Consider the following 20,679-nt stretch of genomic DNA (forward strand, 5'->3'; position numbering starts at 1 on the left):
GGGGCAAAAGTTACATGTTAACTAACTAATCAATGACTTTAATAACTTTCAATGACTAGTCAAGTTGTTTTTTGAGTGAGCACAAATGTACAATTTGTTTGTGATCAAAATTTATTCTTTAAAAGTGAATAACTACATTTGTAGTGTTCTCATTACAATGCAATCTGCACTTTATCAAACGCATATATATGTAAACACATTAAAGAAATATAATCTACAGACATTCCTAATACAATAAACATACATTTAAAATGTGTCTCCAAATATCTGTTGAGTTCTGCTACTGTGACAGTTGGTGAAAAAGAGGAAAATGTCTCCAAATGAAAACACACAACCTTACTTGAGTTTACAGTGCTTAAATAAAGCTGTCATAACAGACAGGAAGTGCTGCTCAATCCAAACAGTCTCGCACAAACACACATGTGAGTTTAGGTTGAAAATAAATCTACTTGTAGAGTAAAATGTGATGATGAAGAACAAGCAACCAATGGAATGTGAGTAACATTAAAGGGATAGTTCACCCAAAAATAAAAATTAGCCCATGATTTACTCACCCTCAAGTCATCCTAGGTGTATATGACATTCTTCTTTCAGACGAATACAATCGGAGTTATATTAAAAAAATGTCCAGGCTCCCAAGCTTTATAATGGCAGTGAATGGCCATTTCTGTTTTGAAGTCCATAAAAGTGCATCTATCCATCATAAAAGTGCATCTATCCATCATAAAAGTGCATCTATCCATCATTAAAGTGTATCTATCCATCATAAAAGGGCTCCACACGGCTCTGGGGGGTTAATAAAGGCCTTCTGAAGTGAAGCGATGCGTTTGTGTAAGAAAAAATATTCATATTTAACACGTAACAAAGTAAAATTCTAGCTTCCGGCTAGTAAATTTCAGCAGTACGTCGCATTACTCACACAAGTTGCACTTTACACTTAAGTTTGTTTATGATGGATAGATGCACTTTTATGGACTTCAAAACAGCCATTCAATGCCATTATGAAGCTTGGAAGAGCCTGGACTTTTTTTTATATATACAGTAACTCCGATTGTATTCGTCTGAAAGAAGAATGTAATGTACACTTAGGCTAATTTCATTTTTGGGTGAACTATCCCTTTAAAGCCATGTGATAAATAAATCTGATATCTGACTCTGGCTGTTGCATAAATACAATAAAAACAAATTGGAAGTGCAATAAAGGAAATGCAGCAAAAGGTGATCAGAGGTCTTCATTATCCTCATCATCATTGTCATCATTGTCATCATCTGGAAGTCCAAAAGACAGTGAGAATAAAAGCACCACGTGAAAAAGAAAGAAACATGGCAAAATAGATTGTCTTCTATTCTTCCTCCTCCTCCTCCTCCTCCTCCTCTCCACCCATCACCTCTACGATGAGTTCGGCGGTGCAGATGGCCTCCCCGATGCTGTTCATGGCCTTGCAGGTGTACTTTGCGTCATCATCACCGTTGACCTCAGAAATGACCAGACTGCAGTTTCCATCTTCATCATAATCAATCTGAAAATGGCGCGTCTCTTTTATCGGCTGGTCATCCTTATACCACACCACCTCTGGGTCAGGATAACCTGTTTGTACACAATAAAAAAATATACATAACTAAAATATATGAATAACTTAACACAAAAAGCATGAATATTAAAAAATCCTAATTACTGCCTTATTACTACTGTTAAAAGTTTGAGGTCAAAGGATGCATTAAATTGATCAAAAGTGACAGTAAATTTCTGAAGGATCAGATAACACTGAAGACTGGTGTAATGATGCTGAACATTTAACTTTGCCATTACCTGAATATCATCTTAAAGGGTTTGTTCACCCAAAAATTGTAATTATCCCATAATTTACTCAACCTCAAGCCATCCTGGGTGTACAGTATATGACTGTGATACTAAAAAATATCCTGGCTCTTTCAAGCTTTATAATGGGAGTGAATGGTACCTTTTTTGTGCATCCATCCATCATAAAAGTAATCCATACGACTCCAGGGGGTTAATAAAGGCCTTCTGAAATGTAGCCATGCGTTTTTTTATTAAAAAAAACCCATCCATATTTATAACTTTATAAACAATAAACACTGGCTTCCGGTAACGGCCGTACGCGAGTCTAGTTCCGGTGGAAGAGTGACATCTGACCCGACGACCTCTGACCCGACGCATGACGAGTGACCTCTGACCCGACGCATGATGTAGGAGTAGCGTAAGCTCAGGTGAGAATCGACGACCTCTGACCCGACGCATGACGAGTGACCTCTGACCCGACGCATGACGTAGGATGTAGGAGTAGCGTAAGCTCAGGTGAGAGTCGACAACTTCTGACCCGACGCATGACGAGTGACCTCTGACCCGACGCATGACATAGGATGTAGGAGTAGCGTAAGCTCAGGTGAGAGTCGACAACTTCTGACCCTACGCATGACGAGTGACCTCTGACCTGACGCATGACGTAGGATGTAGGAGTAGCGTAAGTCAAGTCACATTTATTTATATAGCGCTTTTTACAATACAGATTGTTTCAAAGCAGCTTTGCAGAGATAACAGTAAAATAATGCAACAAAGTTTGTCTCCAGAAGAAAATAGTGTCACAGTCCAGCTTAAAGGCAGGGTAGGTAGAAATGGTCTAAAATTTTTATTTTTCAAATTTGTTTAAACTTTATGTACATATCAATACATAATTAAAATGTAAGTACTCTGAAAAAGAAAGTATCAAAATCGAGTGTCTGTAGACCTCTCACGACTGTTTTAAAGACATCTCATTATTTCCATTCACTCCACCCCCTCATTTCTGTGCTTCTTCCAAAGCCACGCCCCCAAAACACATGAACGCGCGACTCCGACCGCTGAGCTAGAGGACGCATTATTTACCTGAGACAAGCGGAGGGGAAGGGGCATTTTTTTGCCTGGTTTGCCTTCACTAACTGCATATGCCGGTACTGTAAATTTAGATTGCTCTTTCTCTGCCATTGTTTTGGTATTCCTAGGTTCAGTGCCTTCTTCTTCTTCTTCGATAGATTTTATTGGCAGCTTGCAAACATAGTGCATTACCGCCATCTACTGGACGGAGGTGTGATCAGGTTCCGTGCCTCTCGCACTCCTCAAATCAAACGGTCGCGCGCAAGTGGGCAGGTGCTGTGTGGCAAAAGGGTGGTTGCCATGGTTGCGAGAGAGTGACAGTCGCCTAAGCCAATCCTTTGATTCGTCCCGAATCGAAATAATGAGCTGTGTTTAATACAGATTAAACGGTCTAGAGTCACTTGATTTTTATACTCTTTTTTTCAGAGTTCTTACATTTTAATTATGTATTGATATATATAGAAAGTTTTAACAAATTTGGATCTTTAATTTTTAATAAATCCTACCTACCCTGCCTTTAAGTAAGTTCAGTGATGTTTCATTTTTTTTGTAAAAAAGTTATTAATTTTGTTAATTTACATATATAGCCGTTCTGGAGAAAACCGCGATGTCATCGTCCAGCTCAGTTCAGTTCTGAGTAAGCACCTAAGTAAGCTCAGGTGAGAGTCGACGACCTCTGACCTGACGCATGACGAGTGACCTCTGACCCGACGCATGACGTGGTTCAGACAAATAGAGCTGGGCAACAAACTCAAGCTCCTCCCACATTTCTCTTTAAAGGGGTCATATGATGGTTCTAAAAATAACATTATTTTGTGTATTTGGTTAAATGCAATGTGTTTACACGGTTTTAGGTTCAAAAAAGTCATTATTTTACACATACCGTACACCGGTGTGCTCTGATTGGCCAGTGATCCTGTGAATTGGGATTGGCCCGAATACCTTAAGCGTGTGACGGAAATGTCACGCCCCTTACCATATTTGGAACATCAGCTCCCAAAGCAATAATGACAGGTGAAAATGTCGGTTCTACCTTATCAATTCGAGCCTGAATCTGATCTGGAAAATGCAGGTGAACAACTTTGCCAGCGCCAGTGGACCAAAACGTATCAGATTGGTAAGGTTTTATTTGTCGCATCCATTGGGGACATAATTACTGATTATAATGACTTTTTATGCGTCACATCGCGCCGCGCTACGGGGGGGAGAACACTATGTAAACATAAAACCATGTCTGCATTTGTGATCGTAGAAACGACAAACAAGTGCTACTCTATACTGCTCACAACTCGCGTTTGACTAGTCAGTAGCAAATTCTTAAAATATGAAAACATACTTACAGGCTGTGTCTGTGAGTCAGAAGTGCCAGACTGTACTTGCAAAGATGGAATTGCCCCACTTTTTAGAATCAGCCTTTGTGCACAGCTGGCCTTGTACTCTCGCAGGTTCTGGAAACAGTCCTCCGAAAAATGTGCAGCACAAAGTCGAATATTTCGGTTTTACTGTTCTGGAACAGTGTTGTAAATAAAGCTTAACCACTGTTTTCTAATTGTGTTCTCATTTGGAAGGCCAAACAAAGTAGTTTGGCTTTCGCAACGAAAAACACAGCGTCTCCACGACATGGCGCCGCTGGCGGGCAACAAAACAGCGAGAATAAAAGTTACGCCTTCTTTCTTTGCGTATTCGTTTGGGTGGTGTTATGAAACTCTGCCCCCACACACTGATGTAGATTTGTAGATTTGAACAAAGCGTTTTAGGAAGACGTGGCTGAGCCTTAACTTTTACAAAGAATATCTCTTTGGGTGTGAGACTTTGTAACTCTGCAGATCTTATACATGCACAGACAACTACTGTACATAACACACTAAAGAAAAAAAAGAAAAAAACGCATTATATGTTTTAGGCTCGTTTTAGTCTTCTAATTCGTGACCGGTGTTTTCTTTTGCTCTGTCCTCATGAGTCGGGTCAGAGGTCACTCTTCTGCCGGAACTCGACTTGCATACGGCTGTTACCAGAAGCCAGTGATTATAGTTTTATAAAGTTATAAATATGGATTTTTCTTACAAAAACGCATAACTTTGCTTCAGAAGGCCTTTATAAACCCCCTGGAGCCATATTCATAAGTAAATGCTATTCATAATATTTATGGAACAGGAAAAGTGGCTGTGGTAAACATTGGGTACACACACACGATATTAAGTCATCTTTAAAACTGTAATTTTATTTTACACTTTATTTAATCAATGAACCATATTTTATCCATAGATTGTTTCAGCATTATGTAACCATATAATTTTACCTTCAATTTTGCAGTCGAATCGAGCAGCGCTGCCCTCCACCACCTCGACGTCTTTAATAACAGTGCTGAACGTGGGTTTCATTAGCGTCTTCTGCTCCAATTCAGCAGAAAACTGTTTGTCCTCTATGACAGATAAACAGGAAGATTTTGGACATTAATAACAATGACGACTTTAACATTTTCTAACTCATTTGTATGAATTTAGTAATAAAGACAGAGGTTTGAAATAAGAAAGATTTTTACACATAAGGAGTAGTGCAGTATATCACCTTTAAGACAAGACATACAGTACAGGTACGATAACACAATGTTTTTCTTTTTTCTCATCAAAGACAGCCTCAATTAAAAAAATTAAAAAAATACACATTTTCAATAAGCACACTTCTTTAAAGAGGACCTAGCCTATATGCACTTTTAAACAACGCTTGATTTTGTCTTTGGGGTCTACTAGAATAGGTTTTCATGCTTGAATGTTCAGAAAAAAAAACAAAATTCCCCACATATTTTACATTGTTGCAGCACCTCTCTTCCCAAACTGTCAGTAACGCTCTGGGGTGTGTTTCCAGAAAGCATTGTTAGCCAACTATGGTCGCAAGTTCCGTCATTATCCACATAGTTCAACGATTTGCCGTTTCCCAAAACCATAGTTCCAACGAACATTCGCAAACAGCAGCGCAAACTTACATGGTTGTAAATACAGCTCTCGACCTGTGGTTAGAAGCAGTTTCTTGTTAAATGACATGTGAACTTAAATATATCATACTTTTAGGCACAATAAGCAAGCTAACATTCAGTATATTCTATATCTTTTATTCTATTTAAATAGAGTACGCATGTGTGTAAAATGCGCAAGAGAACAATGATGTGTAAGGGAACCTGCAAGGAATCAAACATCAAATATGTTAAAATAACATGGAACAAAAACAGTGAAATAGCACTGTCATGTTCATTACAGCAACATCTGAGATATCTCAAATAGATTAATTAGTAGAAATTACTGGTACTCCTCCACCTGTGCATGATGTCATTAACGACAGTCCTACTATATATTGTTGAACCAATATGGTTCAAACGAAAAGAGGTGCGACTATGTTACTACAGTTTCGGGAAACACTAAAGACTAGTTGGTTAGTTTCTCCAACGATGCATCGTACTATGGTAGTCAATCAGCGAGTTGCATCGTTATTGCATCATACGGAAAACGCACAACTTTTTAGTTCCTGTCTCTATGAAGCCCCTCCTCCTGAAAAGCACAATGTCCTTTGATTGGTTGGCTGGACCAGTGTGTGTTGAGATTGGTAAACCGCTTCGAGCGTGTCAGAAATGTCATGGCCCTTACCATAACTGCATTAGATCCAGGGTGAAAAAAAAAAAACAGCGTCTCTTGGACAAGGCGACAACACACTACTAATGCAGCTCCACCCCTTTAATTTGCATATGCCTTAGCTGGGAAGTATTTAAATGGAATAAAACTCAAGACTACAGTCGAGGTCCTCCAGGGAGTTCAGAAACAGTGATACAGAGAATACTGTGACTCCCTTTGGAGTGACTTGGTGCTTTGGAACTTTGCAGACCGTTTCAATGCTCAAACAGCAACATTACACACTAAAGAAAGTAAAATGTAAAAAAGCATATCATGTCCTCTTTAAAATTCATTAGTCTTTTATTTAAGGGTTGGTCATTCAGAAATGTTGTACCTTCAGTGGGGGAACCCTTTTTGGCATGAACGCCTGCCATCAATGCCATGTTAGACAGTCGACCAATAGCTCGTACCGCATGTCCTGTTTTCTGGAGAAGAGAGTTTAAAACTATCAGTTATCACTTTATTCACCAACACATCAGTAACATAACTGTGATAAATACACTGCAAGAAGATCTTTAGCTCGTTTTAATCAGACTTTCAATGATACAACCGACATTTTATGTCACATTATTATTATTCTAGATCCTAACCTGCCACTTTCTTCTCAGAATATACTTCTTCATCCTCTCTTTAGAAAGCTTCTTGGCCTCCATGATGGAGGTGTCCTGTTTGAGCCATGGGTGCTGGAAACACTGATCACAGGTCAGACGAGCTCTGCAGACAAAAAACACAGACACTGAACTTTAACTGCTTAGAGAGAGAGAGAGAGAGAGAGAGTGAGAGAGAGAGAGAGAGAGAGAGAGAGCTTTGAGGGAAAAAATGTGAAAAAGAAAATGTATAGTCTCAGACAAAGATTTGTACCTCAGAGAGCACTGATGCATGATGCAAGACGGGGGAAATCAAGTAAATCAGACATTTAAAATTACTCACCGAATAAGGCAACAAATACACTTTCAAGTATTTTTCTGAATAAGGATTTGGCATTGTGAAAGTGAAGCAGAGATGTGCACTCACTTCTTGTCTTTCTTCAGCAGGCTACTGATAAAGTCTTTGGCCTCGTCTGAGATCTCATCAAATGCATCGTCTTCAAAGTCCCACGTCGCTGAGGTCACATTAGACAGCGTCTCAGTATCATTGTCCCCCATAAAGGGAGACAAACCACTGACACTAAACACAACAAGAAACAATGGAAATAAATAAGTAGAGCTATAAAAATTGTCACACTAATGTGACAGAAGTTAAGTGTTCACCTTGAAATATTATTAACAATATATAAGTTATTCTTACGTTTACTTTATAAAAATTAGAAAAGATTTCACAGCAAAAAGACGTGTACCATGACCTTCAGGTGGACATTTTTACAATTATACTAAAAGGCCTTTTATTTGCTTCTTGATGCCCAGATTAACACTGGAGAACTGAGGAGATCACAGAGAAACACAAAATATCTACAGCTCCATCTTTCTGTTATAGATACTGTACACTCTTATCACATACATACTGTATAAACTGACAGATAGCTGATAAAACAGACAACAAAAAATACATGAGGGACTGTAGTATTCCTCTAGTGTCCAACAGTAAAAATGCAAACACCACGCCAAAGTGTTTTCCATTTAAAACAGGAAAGACTGTTGAACAACAAAATCTCACACATTCTTCCCAACAACAATAGTGTGGGACGATCACCCCTGTGGAAAGAAGTGTGCTTAAGTGTACTGAATATGCACTTGTACTGTAGTTCAAATCTTAAAAGTATTACCATATTATTAAGTGTCAGAAAACATTACATTGAGTCAGTACTAGGGTATATTATTTTAAAGTATATTGTGTCTGTAATAGTCTTTTTAAAGAATGATAAAGTATACTTGATTTCCACAAAATTGGAACACGTCAATTATGAGGCTCTACAAATTTGGACCATAGGCAAGGACACACCCTGGACAATTATATATACAATCAAACCAAAAATTATTCAGACACCAGATATATTTTTTTATATTTCTTTACTAGTGGGTGCAGGACACTTTAGTTAATTTATGTAAGGATAGCAAAATAAAGTAAACTGTGACATATAATACCAAAAAATTCTTCATACAGTGGCTACCAGTAAAATGTATAAAAATTTGGGACCAAAAATTATTCAGACACTTTGACCTAACCATGTTTTGCTTAAGTGTTTTTCTTTAATTGCTAATGTAACCTTTTTACACCACAGACTGAACAAAATTAAGCATTGCTTGGTAATTGGTTGACCTAAACTCTAATTGTTAAATTTAACAGCTGACAGCTATTCAACCTAATTCATCTGTGAGACAGTCTGACAGAAGGATGGCCAAAACCAGTGAAATATCAACTGATTTGATAACTCTGAGTTCTTGTCATTTTTATTGCCATTTTCTAAACTATAGCAACTAAAAGGTGATAATGTGAGAAATATTGAAGGTGTCTGAATACATTTTAGTTTGACTAATTACTTAATTGTTTGGATAATTTAGGCTTCCATCAACCAATAAGAGTGTAGTACTTCTTAGCACATGTTGACATTTATTCCATATTATTTTGCAGATTTTACACCAAGATCAGCACAGAAAATAGGCAAAAATCCATTGGCCATAAAAGTAATTTCTCTTCAGAATGGATGTGATATGTATAGAGCTAAATAATGACAGTATTGCCTTCTGTAGCGCTGTTTTACAGCAAAATTTGAAGTTTGCATCATTGATCATTATTTTCCTGTTTATTAGCTTTCTTTAAACAATCTGAAACAATTGTATAAAGTACATACACAAGGGTGACTTGACTTGTGTACTCACAGGATGTAGCAGATAACTCCTATACTCCACATGTCTGTAGTGTAACTGATGGCCTCATAATTAATCACCTCTGGAGCCACAAACTCTGGGGTGCCAAAAAGGACTTTCAGAGATCCAGCATTCTCTACAGTAATACATAAGACACAAACCAATTCATGATTTCATTTTAAAACAATATATATATATATATATATATGAAAAAAAAAAAACAGACTTAAATGGCTTCTCAGTTAAAATTATAATTGAAAAGCATTGGAAAATGTCAAAATGATATACTGACCGTGGATTATCATCAGTAAGTCTTAAATAAATTAAAGTCTAAATATAATCTTTTTCTAATTATTATTCCTGAATTAAATTATTCATTAATAATTAAAAAAATGCAATTACCCAGTCTACGTGCCAGTCCAAAGTCAATTAGTTTGATTTTGCTGCCAGTCTTATTGACACACATGATGTTCTCAGGTTTGAGGTCCAGGTGGACGATGCCTTTCTTATGGATGAAATTTACTCCATCCACAATCTGGAGCATGTATTTGATCACCTCTCTCTCTGTCAGCTCAAAGTCCTCATCTATTATCCGATCAAACAGTTCCCCTCCAGAGACCCTGAAGAACATCAAAGTTCAGCCAATACACCAGACACATTATATTAAAAGCTTCAAACCATGTAAGAGTTTATCTTTGAACTGTCCTTCACTTAACCTCTTCTTAACTTCTACTAAAAGCGAGTTAAAACAAAGGGGACATATGGAATAACGCCTAAAATGTATTACATCACAGTCTGACATACAGTGGCAAGAATGAGTTACAACAGCTTCAGCTATTGGGAAGGCTTTCCACAAGATTTTGAAGTGTTTCTGAGGGGAATTGTTACCCATTCATCCAGTAGAGCATTTGTGAGGTCAAACACTATGTTTCCATCCACCTACTTTTATGCACATTTTGGGATATCGCATAAAAACGCTGGACAGAAACGGCAATATGCGCATAAATAAATAAATAAATAAAAAAACACACAAAAAACATACTCAATTACTCAATTGAGTCGGAGAAACTTTTTGTGCAAAACATGTGCATAAACTACAATGGAAACAAATTTACTAAATAAATTCCTCATTGCGCATCAAAAAAGACATGTGACATTGCAATGGGACTGCATAACTGGACTAACCAGCGGACCGCTCTCATTGCACAGCATCTGAAATGCTGTTTTGGTTGTTCTGAAATGCAAAGTCTATCGTCAAAGTGGTTCGGTATAATTACCTCCCAGAACTGTCTTACATGACTGTGTTCCCAAACAGCAGGTATCTGCCTCCAAAAGCAAGATAACTTTATTGGAGTTTCGTCTACGTGCTCTGAGGCGCAAGTAATTTATTATATACAACATTATTATATACAGTGGCTTACTCTGCCTACTGTAGAAACTTCCATTTACTGATATTTAGCGCCAGTTTATCAGGAAGTGATGATTTTGTTATCTTCGGCTCACTGGATGAAACATTGCTTTATTCTCCAATATTCTAAGTTTTATGCCATTTTCCAATTTTGCGCCCAAGTTAAATTCGCAACTTTGTATGGAAACATACTTATGTTGGACCTCTTGGCATTGTACTTGGTGGTGTGAGGATTGCATAAAGCGGCTCGGCCATGAAAACCCATTCCATGAAACTCCCGCCGCACAGCTTTTGTGCTGATATTAATGCTTTATATGGTCTTCCGCTTCATGGCTGAGATTCTGCAGTTCCTAAACGCTTCCACTTTTAAATACCACTTACAGTTGATCGAGGAATAATATCGAACTGACTTATTGCAAAGCTGGCATCCTATCTCAGTACTACGCTTGAATTCACTGAGCTCTTCAGAACGACCCTTTTTTCCCACAAATGTTTGTACATGGGACTGCATGGCTAGGTGCTTGATTTTATACATCTGTGGCAATGGGTTTGACTGAAACACCTGAATTCAATAAATAAGAGGACTTGACTACTGAGGGGCTGTTTATACAACACCGTTTTCAACTAAAAACGTAAAACGTTTTATGCGTTTTGGCCGTTCATTTACATGACAACGGCGTTTTGGGTGCCCAAAAAATGCAAACTTTTGAGAACGGGTTTCAAAGTGCACGTTTTTGAAAACGGTCTCTGTGTAAACAACAAAAACGCAAATCTCTGAGGATGATGACGTCAAGCACATGCGTATTACGTGTTCAGTCTACAGTGTTTTATCGCCATCTAATGGCCTGGCAGCAGAATACAGGGTTTTTAGTCTTTTTCGCGGATCCGTGTGAATGGGGATCGTTTTGACAATGGTGTCGTCTTTACACGGAAAACTCACATGAAAAACTTCTCAGTTTTAAGCAAATCGTTGTCGTGTAAATGTACCCTAAGACACAAACTTTCAAAAAAATGTATTGAAGACAGTGAGTAATCATTCAGTGAAGGGTGGATAAAATAAGCAAACCTCTGTGTTATGACTTTTCAAATTGGAATCAGTTAAGGAGATGAGATTGGAAGTGTGTGTTGCACAGGTGCACTGCCCTTTACATAAAGACACACAAAGCCTAACAAATCTGGTCTTCTTGAGAAAGATTAGTTGGTGTGCATCATGCCTCGATCCCAAAAGCTTACACAGTACCTTAAAAAAAATTGTGTTTTCCTTAAACAGGGCAGTGTTATAACTTATTGAAGACATATTGATACATTAGAAGAGATTTGTGATGGTCCAAAATTGGTCAGAAGTCTTGAGTATGGAGAATCTACTGTACAGTACAAGTTACTAAATTCAAGAGTTTACTTTCTCCACCCTGCACTGGAAATATTTAAATAAAATTGTGAAAAAAGGTTGATTTTTTTGTGCCTTATTAGTTTAGTCAGATTGTGTATGACATTTTCAAAGGGTTCATAACTTATTCTTGCCACTGTAACTTGACAATGACAGTGCCAAGTAATTTCTGCTAAAACAATTATGTTATAAAAATTGGTATACTTGAAAAATTATAAAACTGCTTTTCAAATCACTAATACTTGGGTTAACATGCTGTTGTGAGTTGATTACAGGCTTAGAAAACGGTCTCATTCTCTAATCTGAGAACTGCAATTATAAGATTAAAGCTCATAAAACACATATCTACTTACATTTCCAGCACCATTACGATGTCTGTCTTTCCCTCAAAAGCGTCGACACACTGCACAAGCTTTGAGTGATGCAGGTCATTCATGATCGCAATTTCCTGTCTGACATTTTCTTTTTCTTTGGCAGAATATGCCTTTATGAATTTCCCAGCCCAAACCTTCTTAGTGGTCTTTTCTATCAGTTTGAAAACAGTCCCGAATTTCCCTCTAAAAAAAAAAAAAAAAAAAAAAATTTTTTATAAAATGTTGTTGCAGGTTCCTTTACTGTACAATAATATACATTTTGTTTACACCATTTTATTGATCTGCTGTCATACTTACGTGCCCAGCCGTTCTTCCACATCATAAAGGTCCTTCACTTTTACATCTGTCTTGATCATCACGTTTCTGTAGTTCAATGCCTTCTCTTCTGTTGTGAAAAGAGGAAATAGATCCATATTATTCTAAATTGTCTATAATCAGTCATATTGCAATATTTAACACTTTTTTAAAAAACTGAAAATAAAAATTGGAAAAACCCTGATAGATATTATTTTTGAAAACCTTCCTTTTGTTGTTCTCAGTCACTTTGGAACTTTTTAATCTTAAAATTATCTAAATTATAAGTGCAATTGTCACAACTGTTTGCTGCAACATCAGAACTCTATAGCATGTCTCCAAAATGTAGTAGCTCCCCAAAACATTTAATTAATGCTTCAAAACTTAGAAGCATGGGCCTCTACGTCTCTGATTACTAGCATGAGAGTATCATATTTTCGAATATACATCAGACACCACAAATATGACACATACCATCATCTGAGGGCTCAACTTCATCTTCTTTATTTCCTGAAAAATCAACAGACTGTTTTTATAACACATTTTAACCTGAAATAACTAAAGTTAACATCATAATCCATGCTTTGTTCCTTATACAATACTATTGATGTCCACCAGGTGGCGCTCACCCTCTTCGGCCTCCAGTCCCACCTGCACCGGCACAGACTCAGCACTAGGCTCCCCGACACCATAGATATTTACAGCTCTCACTCGAAACTTGTACTGTGTGTCTGGAAGCAGGTTCTGTACGTTATAAGAGGTGCTGTTACAGGACGCCAGATCTGTCCACTTCATGTCCACAGAGTTCCACAGCTCCACGTTGTATGAATGGACGGCGCAGCCCCCGTCGTATGTCGGCCCATACCAGGACACTGTGAGGCTGGATTTACGGATGTCTGAGATTGCTGGGACGCGGGCAGGGGGGTCAGGCTTATCTGTGAAGAAACAGACCAAGATTGACATCGACGTCCTAAAATTCATCAAAGAGTTCAGATTCACTACAAGTACACTACTTAACTGGCAAAATGACAGCCAGCATTTCAGCCCATCTATGTGTTTTTGTAACCGAGAAAACAGGCAATGTTCAATGATTATATTGTCTTTTTAGTCTTTAAAGATGCAACTAATTCTGTCTTCAAATGGAATTGCAGTAAATTTGACTTCAGGGGGCAAAACCTGATTCGCAATCGCAATCACGCCTGGGAAACTCAGAGATCATTTTTGATAGAAAAGGAACCATACGTTTTGAACATGGTGGAAAAGAGAACGTTTTGTTTATTTATGTTCATATATATATATAATGGGAATGAAGGCTTCGTCGGGACAGCATTCCGGGAATGCACGGAGAAGAGCAATTACACAACATTTTAAGATGAACAAGCACACTTTGTGCTAACTAATGTGTTCACTCACAGAATCAGACAATGCTACTTTTTATATAACACATTTCCTGTTATGAATTATGATACTGTTTGATCCGTTGGGTCGGATTGCTTTCTCACCTAAACAGAACCACCCCAGAGTTTGTTTTCCAGGTGATCTCGGAACGATTGTTTTGGTGCAGATCTGAGCGCGATTGCCATGTTCATATATGCCTAAATGAACCAAACTATGGGAGAAAATGCACCTTCAAACAAGCCAAGTGTGAAAACTCTCTAAAGCCCCTTTCACACAGCGCGATGATCCCGGGAACTTGCTGGGAAATTGCCAGAACGCCTTCTGTGTGAACGCAAACACGACCCGGGATTGATTCCGGCATCGATGCCGGGTTGGGGACCTATTAACATTACCGTGTTCAGTCCCGGAACGCGCGCTGTGTGAACAAAAGCCGTAATAATGCCGTGTTGTAGTGATGACGCTGAAGCCGGGATCGTTCGCCAGCTGTGAAAGGTACGTAATGCGCAAGTTTATGATCGAATCAGAGAAAAAAAATGCACAAGCGTGGTTTCTCGAGAGAGAAATCGCAGCTCATAAGCAAACTGAAGACGCTGCTGAGACATTACAAAGTCACATCGATGTCACGTGTCTTTACGGGATTTTTACGGGTTGTGTGTGAACGCACTCTCTGATTCCGGAAAATCACTGGCAGTGTGAATGAACCAAAATCAAACGAACCCGGGTCAAATCCCGAGTCACTTTATCCGTGTATTTTCCGGAATCTCTGTGTGAAAGGGGCTTAAATGTGGTTGTCACTCCTGACATTTTTTAGTGTGCAGATGGCCTCAGTGGCTCATTATTTAAATAAACTTATAGTCAATAAGACAAATAAAAGTCATGTAATTTAGTTTCAGGTAAAACAAATAATTTCTGTATATTTCTACATTAATATTTGATTGACATTCTAGTTCAAATGTCTCTCTCCCTCTGGTTTTCTCACTCAGTGTTGAACACATTCCTTGTGCCCAACTGCTCTGTTTTTAAATAGTTTTTAATAGTTTTTATATGTAAACGTGCTGGACAGACAAGGACGTGTCCTGTGTGAATGGATCCTTATTTTAGTTTCCATTTTACAGGGTTCCTACACAGTTTCCATTTCAAAATTCGATTCTTATCCAGACTCAGATTTCCAATTCTGTCTGTAGATTTTTCAGACCATTTAAACTAATTGGTTCATACAGCATTATTTTTAAGCTTTAAATTTGGTATAGTACAGTCATCTGTACATTTAAGTCATCTGGGTTTTTGTTTTTCAGTGGTTTTCTCGAAGTAAAAACATGCGTTTACTTGATGAGTAGAAGCCTAAAATGCATATTAACCTGCATTTCTCCATACTCTGCATTTTTCCATTCTTATCAAGACCTGGAAATGAATCAAATCCAATTCCATAATTTTCTAAACTACGTAGAAACCCTGATTTTAAAGTACATTTTGGGCGTCATCAGATGTTGTGAAACTCCTTTCATGTAATGACTTCCATTTGCATATGGCCAGATGTTCAAGTTTTCACTAGTGTTCACACTTACCGACTATAGTGAGGTTGAGGGCGTCCTGTCTCACGCCGTAGGTGTTCCTGATCTCGATGGTGTAGCATCCGCAGTGCTCCTGCTGTCCTTCTGTGATGGTCAGCTGACTGCTGCTGTCTGTGCTTAATACTGAGATGCCCTGACCTTCCTGAATCTGAAGAAGCAGAGGATGCGGGTAACCAACATGAACACAAGTGCTTGTTTCAGGCGTAGGCTACTTCAAGTGTTCAGTTCAAACAATTTAGAGTGGAAAGTCAACTAACTGAAATAAATGGCAGTAATAAAAGGTTTTTGTGTTTGAGCCATGTGTACAGAGGGGTATGCCAGTGCTTGCAATATTTAGTCATTGAGGATGATGGCTGTTTTGGAAAAGCTGTGAGCTGCCAACCTAGAAAGCATTTTTGGGCATCATAGCAACTCCCAATCCAAAGACCATATTAAATAGTAAAAACAAATGAATGTTTAAAGCATTTAAAAGGGACTGGCGAGTGAAAAGACTCTTACTGGTTTGCGGAACTTGAGCCAGGTGCAGCTGATGGGCAGCGCTCCAGTGAACTTACACAGCAGACTGACCTCTTGGCCCGCCAAGATCTTCATATCATCAGGAAACTGCAGGATCTGAGGAGGAGCACCTAACACACAATCCACTTGTAGAATTTAGGCTAAATTTACAGTATGTTTGCCACAAGATCCATTTGCTCTCACAGGGGTTAAAAATGTATTGAAAGTGCACAACAGACTTTCATGTCACTTCCTGGTATGTTTCCAAGGTGAAAAAAAATAGGGGATTTTTTTATATATATTTTTTTTAGCTTATGACATTAGCTATGTTTCCATCCAGCAATTTTACATGCATTTTGAGAGATTGCATAAAAACGCTTTATGGAAATTTAAAAAATGCACATTAAAAAAAAAAACTTTTGCACTCAATTGAGGTGGATAAATGTATCCAATATGAAGACATGCGCATAAACTACGGTGTAAACACAATAATTGAATAAATTAGTGATGGGTCGATCATGAACAATTTGTTCATTTTAAACAAATCTTTATGACTCGGCAACAACGAGTTGTCTCAGAGAGTGACATAATTCGTTTTTTTCTTACAGTTACGTGATCAAATTTCTGGTCTCAAATTTCTTACAATTTATACATTTGTGAATTTCTGTCATGATGGTTCTTTGATGAAAGAACGACTCAGACCCGAAGACTCGGGAGGTAAACTAATATATTCTGTTTCCGGTACAGACTGCATACCATCAGCCTATGGGGATGTGACATGACAAAAGAACGAATGACTCGGATCAGAAGGTGAGGTAAACTAACAGCTACGCAATGAATTAATCATTTCTGTTTGTCATACTTTGACCTTGGATGCAGTATAGTTTTTTTGTTATTCTACATGTGATCAAAGTTTGCGTAAGTTGATGTGTTGTGGAATCTGGCTATTAACATGTAACATTTTAATTATATACTGCTGAAATGAACAAAATTTCTTTTAATTTTGATTTTGCTGGAAGAGACATTTTATGCGATAATCCTTTTAAATCTGCACCTTGGATGGAAACATAGACTGATGACATGAGTTAAAAGATTGGATATAACTTTGTATTCTATCTCTCCCAGTCGCATGCAAAGTCCAAGATAAACTTTTTGCTACTTTTCCCCATGGAAAGTGTAAAGTAGTTAGCTATTGTTAACAAATTAAACTTTATTGTAAAGAGTTACCAAAATTTCTTAACAGCCATGAAATATCTTTACATTATTTTTATTATATATATATATATATATATTGTTTACCATGTGATTTGTTCTTCACTTTTCCTTGCCCCTCAATTGACAAAATGTAAATTAAAAAAAATTAAAATAAATGAATATAAAACATAAACCATGTTTATAGTTATACTTTCAAAGCAGTGATATAGTTTCAGAATTTAAATGTTTAATCATGGTGCTGCACTTGCCTGCTAGACTTCCATTGTAAGTGTATTACTATACAACTGGGGTGCTCATTCCTGTTCCTGGAGATCTACCTATCTGGGGTGTGTTTCCCAAAAGCATCAATTACTATTGAACTCTATTGGTAACGACGGAACTTGCGACCATAGTTGGCTTTGGGAAACGCACCCCTGCAGAGTTCAGATCCAGCCCTGATCTAACACACCTGTCTGTAATTATCAAGTGTTTGTAAAGATATTAATTAGCTGGTTCAGTTGTACTTGGTCAGGACTGGAGCTGAACTTTGGATTGGGCACCCTATAAACTATATTTTCTTTGGTTGTACAAACTGAGGGACACAATTATCTGGTGTAATCAACAACATGTCACAAAAATAGATCAAGTTGTGCACTGTTTATTTAACCCAACATGTATCTTTAAACTACGCAGATGATGACTGATTTGATCCTACCTTGTTTAGCCAGTGTTTTGGGTGGGGGTTTCTTTATTTTAGCCTCACCTGAAGTGAAAGACACAGAAATAAACACAGATGAGATACCACATGACTTTCAGTTAACACAGAGAAAATGGGCTCAACATACAATCTCAGTCCAGAGAACTGATCATAAAACATCAGCCTAATATGTTGGAATTTCCCTATGTAAGCAATTTCATACATAGTTATGCTATTTTCATGTCTCTCGCATCATTCCACACTCTCTTTCTTCTTACACAATAAAATATTTCAAAATCAACTTCAATTGCATGTCCATTTCTAATTGGGGGATTGGCTGGCTGTACATTATCCCTTACTTATTTTATACCAAAAGGGTTTTGTTAACACACACCCACACATCAGCTTTCAAGTCACACACACACACACACACACACGTTGGGTTTACATGTTATGTATGGGAACAATCAACATAGACATAATGATTTTTATACTGTACAAACTGTATATTCTATCTTCTTGCCCTAAACCTACCCATCACAGAAAACCTTCTGTATTTTTACACTTTCAAAAAACATCACTTGGTATGATTTATAAGCTGTTTTCTTCATGGGGACCAAAAATGTCCCCACAAGGACAAAGATTTAAAGGGATACTTCACCTCTGGAAAGATAAATGTGTATTTAAAATGTAAAATCATTTATGTAGAAGAAATGTGAAATTATTTTTGAATTTGGAGCTTTCTAGACTGAGAAAAGCCAGAAAATGTATTTTTGGCTAATGTGGATGAAAGACAACAACTCCCAGAATGCACTTGCTTCGCTGCTCTACGAGGCCACTCCCAAGCCACGCCTACCCGTAAGAGCGCGTAGTTAAACAACAAGACTAGGCTACTAGTGAGTCTCCGTGACGAGTCTGCTCGGGATTTCGAGATCGCCCAAAATGTCGGGATTCGGCTTTTGCGTTCTACAGTTCCATTCATTATGTTTACTGTGGCGAGCAGGACGAGACTGAGGGCCGCGGGAGAACGATGAGAGGCCGGTGGCGTGATTACTGATGAGCGACACGTGAGATGCACCGGTCTCGTATATTTCACGGAGGAGCGGGAATTTTCTTAGCAATGTTAAAACGCACATCAACCGATCACTTGTTTAGCATTCATATAAACACTACATTCAGATTCACCAATCGGAATGAATTCAGTTAGATTGAAACAAAAGGTGTGCATGTAAACAATGAATGGCGACCGCAGAAAGCAAAAGCCGAATCCCGGACATTTTGGACGATCTCGACGGCCAGACATGTCTGGGAAAAAGAGGATGGTAACCCCTACTAAGCTGTCTCCTACTACTCAGCTTTCTCCACAGCTTTACGCCTGCTAGCTTAGCTTCCAAAAAAAGATGTGTACATTCTGTGAGTGAGATCCCACCCTCTATGGGCGGGGTTGAAAACATGCGGGACAGCCCCTACTACTGGCTGTAGTCTTTAGCCTCTGGCCAAAAAATCCTCAGACGATTTTTGCGTCATCGGAGGATTTTTTCCAGACAAAAAATACATAAATCTCTCGTCTCAGGGGGATATGAGGGTGGAAAGCATGGTAATTCGAAAATACTACAGGTTTTCTACTAATACAAAGCTTACTGCTAAATCCTGAAGTATCCCTTTAATATATTGCCATTGTGGTGGGGTCGTTTTGTTCCCATAACGTAGGGTTTACCAGGACTCCCCCCCACCCACACACACACACACACACACACACACAAACAAATGTTAACATCAGCCACCAGATCTACTCACAGAATCTAGTGTATTTGAGAGAACATGCACTCTCACGTTTACAAAATGGTAAAAGGGAGGGTGGAATGAGAGGAAAGGAGAGATGTTTTTCTCTGGATGTACTAGGAGAGATCAGCTGCTAAGGTTCTTTGCTCTTTGCCTTTTTTGGTCATACTAAAAATATCCCCAACAAGAATCCAGGAAATAGCTTTTGCCACTATTTATTTTACATCTGATCGCTGTCATGAAACAATGTGATGGCAAGGCCAACAAACACAAGCCTAGAGCTGCAGCACTGGCAATGAAGCTATTCTGATCTGAAGCAATGTCAAACTTCTGAGGAGTTTTTCTGTCGGTTGTAAGGCATTCCAATCTCATCCCTCTCTGAGAGGCCATTCTCTCATTCCTCTCTCTTTTTCTCTGTAGCCGTGGAAATGAAAACATCCTCTTTCCAACACAAAACTATTTTTGTTTCATTGAGCATTCACCTGAATCCATAAAATTTGGACAAAACACATCTCATACTGAGTTTATAAACAGAGATTATAATGAAGCTGATCAGATCTTCCTATCTGTCCTTTCATTATAAATCAATTGTAGTAGCAACACATATATAGAACCTTCAACCCCCAGTTGAGACTCACACAAGACGTAGTATAACCTGCTATTTAGGAAGACTAGCGGGCTGTGACATTTTAGGGCTGTTGAGGCAACATGATCATGTGTAACCTTATGGATTTTATGTAA

The 20,679-nt window shown here is 38.2% G+C and overlaps 1 protein-coding gene across 1 annotated transcript in view; it reads right to left on the bottom strand.

The window, feature by feature from the left end:
- Positions 1-1,207: 1,207 nt before the first annotated feature.
- mylka (myosin, light chain kinase a) overlaps positions 1,208-20,679 on the bottom strand; it is a 120,594-nt gene continuing 101,122 nt past the window's right edge. The window contains exons 19-32 of the mRNA XM_084420989.1: positions 18,175-18,222; positions 16,269-16,396; positions 15,765-15,918; positions 13,431-13,736; positions 13,276-13,311; positions 12,805-12,892; positions 12,487-12,690; positions 9,741-9,958; positions 9,351-9,474; positions 7,549-7,701; positions 7,125-7,248; positions 6,869-6,959; positions 5,172-5,294; positions 1,208-1,588 (exon numbers count right to left, since the gene is read on the bottom strand). Coding sequence (XP_084277115.1) covers positions 1,344-1,588; positions 5,172-5,294; positions 6,869-6,959; positions 7,125-7,248; positions 7,549-7,701; positions 9,351-9,474; positions 9,741-9,958; positions 12,487-12,690; positions 12,805-12,892; positions 13,276-13,311; positions 13,431-13,736; positions 15,765-15,918; positions 16,269-16,396; positions 18,175-18,222 — 2,042 coding nt within the window. The 3' untranslated portion in view covers positions 1,208-1,343. The remainder of the gene's footprint in view (positions 1,589-5,171; positions 5,295-6,868; positions 6,960-7,124; positions 7,249-7,548; positions 7,702-9,350; positions 9,475-9,740; positions 9,959-12,486; positions 12,691-12,804; positions 12,893-13,275; positions 13,312-13,430; positions 13,737-15,764; positions 15,919-16,268; positions 16,397-18,174; positions 18,223-20,679) is intronic.

The sequence above is a fragment of the Rutilus rutilus genome (assembly GCF_951802725.1).
Source record: "Rutilus rutilus genome assembly, chromosome: 10".
Taxonomy (NCBI): Eukaryota; Metazoa; Chordata; class Actinopteri; order Cypriniformes; family Leuciscidae; genus Rutilus; species Rutilus rutilus.